Raw genomic sequence first — 11,887 nt, forward strand, 5'->3', positions numbered from 1 at the left:
TATTTCTGATCATGCACTGAACACTAAAAAGTTAACATCAGATCCACGGTCAGTTTGTCTGTTGATTTCTTGAGTTCACGTCAGTCCACGCTGTGTCTCACGAGCAGCTCACAGAACTGTTGAATGAAGAGCGAGCGAGCACACGTGCACGCCGCGAGAGACAAAGACACAGACCGATAACAAAGACGTGGGCGTGCCTTTCGACGACACCCCGCCCAGCCGCTGCCCATTCGGCCAATCGGCTGGCTGGTATGCAAACGAGCTCGCAGCACCGCATCGTCCCTGCCCAGGTGGTGACGTCACCTGCACGTCTCTCTGTCTGGCTCTGCAAGGACTCAGACAGAAGCAACAGAGGACCTGAGGGAGGCCAGCCGGGGAGGGGCTCTTTGTCAGGAAGGAATATTATCACTCTGGAATAAACACGCTTTTTTCTTCTCCGTCTGTCCGTGTTACAGCGCAGCCCGGCTCGGCTCGGACCGGGACAGACAGTTTCTATCGGGAAAACAAAGGGGGTGGATGTTTTTTTTGTAGCTCCTTGCACTGTTTCTCCCCCCTCCCCTCCTCCCCTCTGCCGCACTGATTTATTTGCACTGACCAGTTGTCTTCGAAAAACCGGGTCCAGTGCCTCTCCCCTCCTCCTCCCCTCTTCCTTTCTTTCTCCCTAAGATCACTCCTTCTCTACCCTCCTTCTTTAGTCTTTTTTTTTATCCGATCCCCGCAACGCTGCGAAGCCGCAAAGATGCCCAGCTCGCTCTTCGCAGACAGCAGCGTCCAGGGAGATGCGCTGGACGACCAGAGAGCCCTGCAGATCGCCCTGGATCAGCTCTCCCTGCTCGGCTTGGACAACGACGAGAACCCCCTGTACGACAACAACCAGGAGCCCCGGAAGAAGAGCGTCAACATGACCGAATGCGTCCCGGTTCCCAGCTCCGAGCATGTGGCTGAGATCGTGGGCAGACAGGGTGTGTGTGTGTTTCACTCTTTTCCACAGCGTAGCGTCCTGTGTTGTTGTATGTGTGCTATGCAGCTGACGGACATGCACCCAAACACTTCAGGTATGGGAACGTCCCGAGCTATTCAGTGCGGGAGGAACACGATGCCAAAACACACACACACACACACACACACACACACTTTAATATCCAGTCTGAATGTGCCCATGTGGTCTCTTTTAGCCGTTCAGTAAGACCGTGAACTTTGTCACCGCCTCGTCGGTTCGTCACACTGTTCCTCCGGTAGAAACGCTCGGCGGTGGGCGGCAGCGAGCAGCACACCCCGACTCAAGCAGTTAACATTTAAGGGAAACGAGTGTGTTTTAGGGTGACTGTGTCTATGCCGAAACAAGTGTGGTAACGCACGGAGTGCCAGCGTGCGGTGCGTGTCCTCCTGTGCAGAGTGACCCGCGGTATGCGGGGACACATTAGAATGCGGTTTGGTTCGGTTTGCACGTGAACTCCGAGTCTAAATGAAACGAGAACGAGCGCTGACACGACAGGTTTATTACAACATGTAGGTCACCGAGCTGTGAGCTCACACGCTGTCACTGACCCAGATGTGTCTTCCTTTTGTTAATAACCGCTTTGAAAAATCGATTATGATGATGAGGATGATGAGCAGTGCGGGATCAAATTAGGACAGCGGTCATGATCGCAGACGCCCATAGAGCAGAGCAGAGCTCGCTGAGTGTTCCAGCTGTAGGGCTGCAGGGCGGTACTGGTGCTTGGTTACATATGCGGAATCTTTCCCCTCCCTGCAACGCTGCTGCTGCTGCTCCCAGAAAAACAGAGTAACTGTAAGGAAGCACTCACTAACAAGTTTAAAACGACTGCGGGACATCTGTTAAGTGAGATCTATTTACATCAAATACCCACCCCTCTCTCACCACCATCCCCCCTTTTTGTCAGGTTACATGTGTTGAATTAAATAATGTCCTTGATGATGTGATGATTTTAAACCAGCAGCGAGACCATATCCTCATTTAACCCACACCAGTCTGTGTCCGTTGTTGGTGTAGACTCACTTAGGTAGGTTTGGTCTCCTGGTTACATCACCCCACCCTGCTCAGTTCTCAGCTGGTCCCATTTTGATCATGGAGATGTGTGTATGTGCTTCAGGGTGGATTGTAATATTATGCACCGGTGCCAGACTCTAAGGGGATTTAAGTAGCTTTTCCCTATTTCCATAACGCAGTCAGTGTAAAATAAGAACCAAAGAGTCCAACAGCAGCTGATATAGATGTCCACTGTTTTGTAGTTAATGATTTAAGGATAGCTGTGGATCCAAAAGTGAGTTTTCTTTTGTGAGTTATTTCTGTCCTGCTGCATGTTAATGGTGGTGCAGCACGTGGTTTGAATTTGCTCTTCCCCAAAAGAGTGGTTTCACCCAATTTTCTTCTTTTGAGAAACAATAATAAACATCCAGCAGCTGTTTTGGATAGTCTATAAGTACTAGTTAAACACGGTGTTTTTTGGATCTATTGTTATTGTAGAACCTGCCCTGACTTTTGCCTTTTGCTTCCATGCCTCAGGTTGCAAGATCAAAGCGCTGCGTGCAAAGACCAACACCTACATCAAGACCCCGGTGCGAGGTGAGGAGCCTGTTTTTGTGGTGACAGGCAGGAGGGAGGATGTGGCTATGGCCAGGAGGGAGATCATCTCTGCAGCTGAACACTTCTCCATGATCCGAGCATCCAGGAACAAAAACACCAGCCTGAACGGCAGCGGGACACCAGTCCCCGGACCACCTAACCTGCCTGGACAGACCACCATCCAGGTGCGGGTGCCTTACCGTGTGGTGGGGCTGGTTGTAGGCCCAAAGGGTGCCACCATCAAGCGCATCCAGCAGCAGACCCATACCTACATTGTGACACCCAGTCGAGACAAGGAGCCGGTGTTTGAGGTGACGGGGATGCCGGAGAATGTGGATCGGGCACGCGAGGAGATCGAAGCCCACATCGCCATGAGGACCGGAGGCTTCATTGAACTTCAGGATGAGAATGACTTCCACGCAAACGGGACAGATGTGGGTTTTGATCTGCACGGACACGCCACCCTGTGGTCCAAGCCCAATGCTGGGATGACCCCCACATCAGTCCGAAAACCCTTCTCCAACTACCGCAACGACTCGTCCTCCTCCCTGGGCAGCGCCTCCACAGACTCCTACTTTGGTAACAACAGCTCACGCATGGCTGACTACAGCCCTCCCAGCCCCGCGCTCAGTTACACCACCACCAACAACGGCAACAACAATAACAACAACATCAATGTCAACACCAACGGCAACGGGTTTGTTTACGGAAGTGAGGTTATTTCGCCTGACTGCACTGATCTGACTTTTGACTCCTCGCCAGGGTTTGACCCCACGCCAGCCCCACCAGGCCTCCTGTGGTCCCAGTATGATAGCCGCATGACACCCTCCTCCACTGGAGGCAGTTCTCCCACCTCCACCTCAGCCATGTTCTCCACCAACACCTCCACTAATGCCAATGGGATAGTGGTGAGTCAGAGAAGGGTTAACGGTTGTACCCCACAGCCCAGACTGTCGCCACCTCTCCACAGCCACACCGGAGGCTCCACTGAGCACCCGTTAGCCAGGAGGGTGCGCAGTGACCCAGGCGGAGGCACTCTCAGTTTCCCCGGTTACTCCAGCACTATCGCCTCCCTGCCAGGCCCCCACCTCCCTGGGGTTCCATGCGACTCCTCCGCCTCGTCGTCATCCTCCTCTTCCTCCTCCTCCACCTCATCCGGCACCAGCCGAAAAGGCAGCCGTGACTGTTCGGTGTGTTTTGAGAGCGAGGTCATTGCTGCCCTGGTCCCCTGTGGGCACAACCTCTTCTGTATGGAATGTGCCAATCGAATCTGTGAGAGGAGCGAACCCAAATGCCCTGTCTGCCACACCGGCGTCACTCAGGCTATACGTATATTTTCATAAGAAGTCTAACTCTTTGGCTGTCTCTTCAGTGAGACTGGCTACAATAGCAACAACAGACTCTTCATACTGCTTTAATGGGATCAGCCAGTCATCAGTTTGGAAAGTGTACATAGATATACATATGTATGTAAGAGGCTGCAGTATCCAGAAGAAGGGACAGGCACCCTCTTTGGGCTCCATCGTAGTTTATAATATACTGTAGCTTTGGGAAATATTTTTAACATCTAAGTGCATGTTTTAAATATTACAGCATAGTAATCAATAGTTCTAGAAAATTGTACCCTATATTTATGAAGTGAGGAGGCACAGCGGGGTCAAGGCAGAGGTACGTGGGTCAAACTGTAGACTGTTAGCGCGCTGAGCCTTCCAGTTTTGCCGATCGAATGTAGTACGAGGGGAGGCCATGGCTGGGAAACATGGGGGGCTCCCAGCCGAACAGGACTATTGACTTACAGAGATACTGCAGCTCGAGGTCAGACACCGTGTGAGGGAGAGCAACAACATATCCTACATATATATGTATAGAATCAATTTCCACAAGTTGAAAGTTTTAAATGACATTAATACAGATTGAAGTATTTTATTCTTTTTTGACTTGAAAGATTATATTTCTTATTGCAAAGATGTTTACAGATATTTTAATTTGAGTTCAGTGAACTTTTTTGTAGCTGGGTTGAAATATTGTTTATTTTTTAGTATGGCCTTATGGCATTGATCACTGTATTATTTTAATATCACACGACTGTGGGAGGAAATCCAAGTCCACAAAATGTGTATTGCATTTGACAGTATTCTGTTGGGATGGAGTTTTTATAGGTTCAGCAAAAAAAAAAAGTCTTTTAAATCTGCTTCACCCAGCATATTTTTTATTCAGTAATATAAAGCATATTTTATTCTATATTATTATAAAACATTGAAATGTACAAAACTTAGTAAGTTGAACACAAAGAAACCGTTTATGCTTTCTAAAATTTGTATGAATTAGATTCCAGTGGGAATTACAGGCTTCTGTTGCACCACTATAGTTTTAGTATTTCTATTTTAATACATTTGTTTACCACTTGTTTATGTATATGTAGGTGAAGTTACTTGAGCGTAAATGTACTTTATTGAGCAAAGTTTAAGAACAAAGTATATTTTATTTTATGATAAAGGGCCTTTAACCTCATGGTCAAATACTAATATTATATTTGCTGAGACAAGATTTGAAAATGTATCAAGAGTTTTATTTTTCTGACATTTAAAGTTATACATGATAAAAGTAAAACTTAAGTAATGGTGCTACTTCATGTTTTTTTAAGTATTTCTATATAAGTCCAATAAAAAATGGTACATTGGAGGTGTCTGCTTCTCGTCTTCTTCCTGACCTGTTGTGTTTGTTGTGTTGAGTTCAAAGCAGACAGGGGCAAGCAAGTCGAGGCGAGGAGGCCGCTGAGGTTTGTTAAAGTACTCTTCTGAACATTTCACCCCTCTCTGCTTCCAAACCAAGGCTCGGAGGCGGCAGGATTATCGCAGTGGCCTAATTATTGAGTGTAGGCTGTGGCGGTCAGACAGAGGGGGGCATGGCCGGTGTTACCACTAATTAGAGGTGCTGTGTGAACCTATTCTTAAACGGACCATAATCCGGTTCTGCTTGGTAACGATGGACCAATGAAACGCTTAGAAATTTGAACAAAGCTGCCAACGTGATGTCAATTACTGCTTGTTTGAAATGAGGCGAGTTCTCAGGTGACAGTCAATTTATAGATCACTGACAATTTTGATAATTAATTCATTTATGACAAAAATATTCTCTGGTCCATCTTCTCACATAAGCTTTTCTTTGTTTTATATTTCCTGGAGCCTTGTAATAATAATTTTTCAGACACTTCATTTTATAAACACATACAATGAATCGATCAGTTTGCGACAGTTTCTTTAGTAATGTAAAGTATCATTCATTTCAGCTCTGCTCTGTACTCAAAGTTGGCTGCAAATGTTTGGCCAGATTCCTGGTCACATTAAAAACTTAATTAAAATTGATCAATTGAAAAAGCTTGAATAAAACTGCATTTGTTGAAGAAACATGAATGAAACAGGCAAAGGCTCCAGGTGTGGAGTCTTTATTCTTATTTAATTAATTCTACATTAGCTTAGTAATATGCAACTGCTAAAGCACAATTAAAAACTAACATAGTAATTGTAATTTCTCTTCCCATCAGTCACTCGGTATATAGAATGTAAGAAATGTTCATCAAGCACAAGGTAATGTAATCGAGAAGCTCTTTTGTCTGAAAATATTCAGTTTGCAATGACAGAGAAAAGCAGCAAATCCTCACGATTTAGAAGCTGAAACTGGGGAATGTTTGGCATTTGGTGAATTTGGCAGACTATAATGATTTCAGAGCGGCTGCTTTGACTCCCGTGGTGATGAAATGTACGGAAAGAATTATGGTGAGCGAGCTGTGGACAGAGACGGCCCACAGTTTGACCCAACCAATTTGCAGGCACCACAGAGGCACTGATGATGCAGTCACTAGTACAGAGCACATGGTCAGTGAACATCTGAGAACCCAGAGGCCTCACCAGACTATTGTTTATTGATTTCAGTTCCACATTTAACACTCACATATGATTGAACACTGAATCAGCTCCATGTCAACCCATTTGTCATTAAGTGTTCATTCCTTATCAAGCGCACCCAGCATCTCTACAGCAGGGGTCGGCGATTAGCGGCCCACGGGCCAAAACTGGCCCGCCATCAATTATATCTGTCCCGCTAGATGACGTTGATTTATTTTAAAATATATATATATATTTTTAAATATATCTTTTAAACCTCATGTTTCCTGTCAAAAATACAACAATTCCACAGATTTCACAACATTTATTGAAAAGTAGCTGATAAGTAACGTGACAGCAACCAGAACATCCTCGCAGCCTCTTTACTTGACGCACAGGTCGGAACACTAATTGACACGTGCGTGCGATGTAACCTGTGGAAAATAAAAGTGTCCTGTGTCCCTCTTGTAACGGACAAGTGAACAAATGTGTTTCATTAAATGAAAAAAAAAACAAAACCAAACAAGGTCGGCTCAAATATCAAATAGCCTAAGAATGTGAATGCACTTCAGCGTTAGATCTGCTGATACATTAGTTACAGCAGGTTGCCTGTTTCATGACAGACGCCAAGAAATGCAGCAGTGAGCGCACATGGAAGCAAATTGATGTTTTAAATTAAATGCATTTTTAAAGTTAAATAACTTTTTAATATAATAGTAGGAAAGCATGGTCATGGCCCGCGATAGAATTGTCAGAAAAAAAATTGGCCGACCCCTGCTCTACATGAATGAATGCAGCAGCCACTGAAAACCAATGTTTCAAACATTTCTTTGTCCTCCATTCATTCAAGCCCTGAACACCACCGCAGCTGAAATACATACTGTAGACACTGTGGAATGATAAAGTTTCTTATCATATCTGAACAAACAAGTCCAGGCATACAGGAGCAACAAGAGATCATTAAGTGATATTGACATGAGTTAAAAAGGAGAGGGTTTTGTTAAGTCCGGTGATGAAAAGAAGTGGACTTTGTAGGTGTTATAATCCAGTGGTCAGCTGGGAGTGGCTCTACCTTTCTGCTGTCCAGAAGCTGCAGTGTGACCTGAAATAATTGTGTTTTTATGGTAGGATGTCCAATGATGGTGTAAATGTTGTTGAAGAGGTCAGTGTTCTCAGTGAGCCCAGAACTCAGAATGTAAAGATACAAGCAACATAGGCCTCCCTCCTGTAATATGGAATGCCAGCATTGGCCTTCAAACACATTAAATATAAAAGTAAAGTAGCTGCTTTGACACCTGCATTCCAAAGGTATTTAAAAACCACACCAGTCAAAATCTGGGTCGCTTGTGCACACCCTGGTCTAATTTTAACTGCAATCTGCTGGATGTGTCAAAAGCTAACAGTGTGTGTGTGTGTGTGTGTGTGTGTGTCTGAAAACTAGCATCACTTAGAATACTCCTGTCTGTCAGAACAGAACAGTTCCTGCTCCTTGCTCGTTCCTCCCCTCCCCCATCTCCTCCGCCATGCTGAAGTGCAGCCTCATGTCATGTGGTCCTGTTGGAAACACTGACGTTTAAACACATGCTTTGCTGCACGATAGTAAATGTGGAGAGAGACGGCTCTAATGATAAGTTTAAAATGGAAACATCTAACTCAAGCCCACAGAAACTGGCCCTATAAACCATATTATTAGGAAGCAATCTTACCGCTGCGGAAAAGAGCTGACAAGTGTTTTTAGTTGAATGCACAACACATGGAGTTCACATAATGCTGCACGTCGTCAAAGATTCGCTGAAAGAAGGTCTGCATGCCATACAGTGCAGACCTGACTCATTATGGAGGTTTTTGTGCACATCTGTGTCACCTCTTCTGACATTAGTAGGTTCATTAAAAGTATTTTAGTACGACACCTTTTAAAGATATACAAACTCCAGAGTAGGACAACGTGTGTGGAGGATAATCTGCATTAAACCTAAACTTTAGAAAACCTAACTCTCTCTACTCGGCAGATCATTTTTTTACGCCCGTGTTAATGAGTCATTAAAACCTTGAAGTACAACCCGGCATAAACCACACGTCAACAGTGCGTACCAGAGCCAACATTCCACCACACTAACATAGCTGCTCTTCCACAATCCTTTGTTCTTACTGGATTGTCTTACACAGTTTTTTTTTTCATCTTCTATCTTTCTGAGAAACTGAAACATGATGCAGGCACCATGTCATAAAGTTAAAACTGATCATGTTAGTATTCATGAGGCCATGACAGCAACAGTACATAAAGGTGTTCCACGAGAAACACTATTAATGTGGACCTGTAAACCTTTAGCTAGCTCAAGTTAGATGAACATGAATGTTTTGCTCAATTATTTTAAAGTCATGCAAATCACCTCAGGTGAAATCTTCTTTAAATAAAAGAAAAGATTCTTTAAATAGTAAATGGACTGTACTTATGTAACACCTAGAGTTGCACGATACCCACGGTATACACGGTACCCCGCGGTGCCAAATCATAACCGTCGCTACTATACTAGAAATTTTACACGACGGTACTACCGTGGATTACTATACTACCGGTGCCAGTCTCTGCTACATAGCGGCCTCCTCTGCTCTCCTCCGGCTTCTCACTGCATGCTACGCCTTTGTAAACAAACCAACATGGAACCACAGCCGAACTACACAGCTGCTGAATGATTGGCTGTTTGCCTGTTACTGGTGACGTCCAGGGATATGATAGGCTGTTTCCGCACGCTGGGTCCGCCCGTCTGTTAGCTGATTGGCCGTTCGTGTGTTTCTGCCGGCAAGAACGAACTCCATGAAGACAGCTCCGCTTCCATAGAAACTCGCTTCAGAACAAACAACAAGCTAAAGTTCTGTCTCCCAGACACGAGACAACACACTCACCATGGCAGAAGCACCGGGCCCGAGCAGCGAGTCTGACGTGGCGTCTTCGTCAGTGGCAACACTAATTTTGCTTAAAAAACAAACGTCGTTGTTTCAAACTAACTTGTACAAATACACTGCAGTTTATAAAAATAATAATAATAAAAAAAGGCCGCAGTAGTAACACCTTTCTAGTCTTCCGACCACTCAAAGCTCTTTACACTACATATCTCATTCACCCCATTCACACACATTCATACACTGATGGCATTGGCTGCCATGCAAGGTGCCAACTGCTCATCAGTTTGAGGAGCTAACCATTCATACACATTCACACACTGATGACGAGGTCTTTAGAAGCACTTTGGGGTTCAGTATCTTTCCCAAGAACACTTCGACATGCAGACTGGAGAGGATCGAACCTTCAAATTAGTGGACAATCCACTGTACCTCCAAGCCACAGCCGCTTTACATTTTCTGTCTGAATACATCTGCTTGTATCTTTCAGTCATGTGACTCTGTTGTACACAGTTTCTGAAGATATTGAACCCAAAAATAGTTTCACTTCTCAGGCATTCTTTTTTCATGGACTCAGGTACTGGTCAGTGTGTTATCTATAGATGGCAGTCGGCACGCCCCCAGTTTGTAGAAACACAGGAGGACCAGCAAGAAGATGTACTGTTGTGGATGGAAGCGACAACAAGACATATTTTAGACACATAAAAATATCAATATCAATATCATTATCAATACATGTTAAAACACCAAAGTCAGAAACAAATCAAGGCAGTGGTGGACCAGTGTTGTGCAATGTCAATTTTTTGTCAATGAAGTATGTTGAGAGAGATAGTTGAGAGAGAGTTGTAGATTGATGTAGTTTCCCATTGGATGGAAGTTTGTCTGATGGAAAGTGAAGCAGTGAAAATAATTTAAATACAGCATCTTTTTAAAAGAATTTAAATTTAGTCCACTGAAGCTCAGTGTGAAACTAGAGGACTTGAGTGATCATTGTAAATATAGTTCACAGTAAAGGTTACATCTTTCAGTTTATCTGTTCTGTAAGACAGAAGCTGATAATGGTGTGATTGTGTGTTCCCTCCTCTGTGCGTACCTGCAGACTATAGACAGGACGACAGGCACCATCTTTGTGGCATCAGCTGCATACAAAAACAGAGTGAGATGACAACTCTTAATCTGTAGTGTATATTCTAAAGAGCCCTGTCTGGCTGAGCATTTAGCTGCAGACAAACATGGCTGATGTGCCAGTCTGTGTTAACAGCAGAGGAACAGCAGAGCATGTCTGGCATCTTCCATGCTTTGACCTACATCTCATGCATTTAATGGATCTCCATTTGGACACACACACACACATACACCCCCACACACAGACCACCTTCTTCCATGCCTTTGCAGAGTGAGTGTCTATATTTTATTCATGCCGTGCTCCCTGTGTGTCACCACTCTGTAGTGTAGCATTACTTGATGTGATTCACCCATTTAAGCACACTTTTTCCTCAGAAACAGCTGTCGCACACCCAGCTTTGCATGTACAGTATATGACAACAAAGATGAAGGCACTAAAGTGAGGCAGGATTTTGTGGTGCACTCATCATCGTTTGCTTCTTAAAGGATTTAAATTTCTTACTTTTGTAGCTTTGCCATATTTCTTACAGTGATGAAGAGTTTATTGTCGAGATCTTGGGATCTAAAGAGTTCTGCTGCACAAACCCAACACAGTATCTTGTTACAGTTCTGGGGCTGAGCCTCACACACTTGTGGTTTAGTTATTTTAATATGCTGAAATACTCCCAGTCTTTGACTGTCTATTGTCCATCGTGAGTCCATGCATGCACACGTATGTGTTGGTAGTACTAATCCTAATACACAGAAAGAGACAGTGTAGTCACGTTGTATTAGCCTGACATGCTAACGGTCAATTAAATAAAGCTTTGGATTTACATTTAAGAAATGTGTAGTAACAGTTTGGTTTGCAGACCAGGTCAAGTCTTAAAGCGACATCATGTAGAAATTGGTATTTGTTGTGTTTCAGTGTGTAATCCCACTGTGGTAAATATGGATAGCTGATTATAGATTACATTATTTATGATCAAAAACATTACTGTGCTAACAGCCAATCATCAACCAGGTCCCCAGCAGCAGACCCAGCAGCAGCTAATATCACTGACTAGTCCAGCAGCAGTCAGCCCAGCTCGGCGTCTGTCTTTCAGCCTTTTATTTCACCAAGCTCTCACCAACCACTAAAAGTCAGTCCCACATTTACTCTTGTCCGGCGGCTTCTTGCTCGCTCACTCTCTTCTTTTCTCTTCTTAGCTTCCTCCATCAACGTCCTCTTCACTATTCTCCTCTGCATTATGTCTATAGTGGTGGCCGAGCCTGGTTATGTTGCCGACTTGTTGGTTTTGGCACAACACTGACTAGCAATTGCACGCTGTGGTACAAACACTAACACTCCTCCTGTGCTCTGAATTCACAGTCCTACACAGCTCAGCTAATGAACTGAGCTAACTTTAAC

General features: G+C 44.4%; 1 protein-coding gene across 2 annotated transcripts; it reads left to right on the forward strand.

The window, feature by feature from the left end:
* Positions 1-311: 311 nt before the first annotated feature.
* On the forward strand, positions 312-5,068 carry mex3b (mex-3 RNA binding family member B). Of its 2 annotated transcripts, none has more exons than XM_027282922.1 (2): positions 312-962; positions 2,528-5,068. In XM_027282922.1, exons 1-2 carry the CDS (start codon positions 740-742, stop codon positions 3,928-3,930), a joined length of 1,626 nt encoding a protein of 541 aa, XP_027138723.1. In that variant the 5' UTR covers positions 312-739; the 3' UTR covers positions 3,931-5,068. The 2 variants fall into 2 exon arrangements, with proteins under 2 accessions (XP_027138723.1, XP_027138724.1); XM_027282923.1 differs by lacking the exon at positions 312-962 and adding an exon at positions 969-1,055.
* The last annotated feature ends 6,819 nt before the right edge of the window (positions 5,069-11,887 follow it).

Source organism: Larimichthys crocea, chromosome X (genome assembly GCF_000972845.2).
Source record: "Larimichthys crocea isolate SSNF chromosome X, L_crocea_2.0, whole genome shotgun sequence".
Classification (NCBI taxonomy): Eukaryota; Metazoa; Chordata; class Actinopteri; family Sciaenidae; genus Larimichthys; species Larimichthys crocea.

Coding starts and splice junctions, on each gene's coding strand:
- mex3b (XM_027282922.1), top strand. CDS start 740: ATGCCCAGCTCGCTCTTCGCAGACAGCAGCGTCCAGGGAGATGCGCTG. Junction 963..2,527: donor TGAGATCGTGGGCAGACAGG/GTGTGTGTGTGT, acceptor TCCATGCCTCAG/GTTGCAAGATCAAAGCGCTG.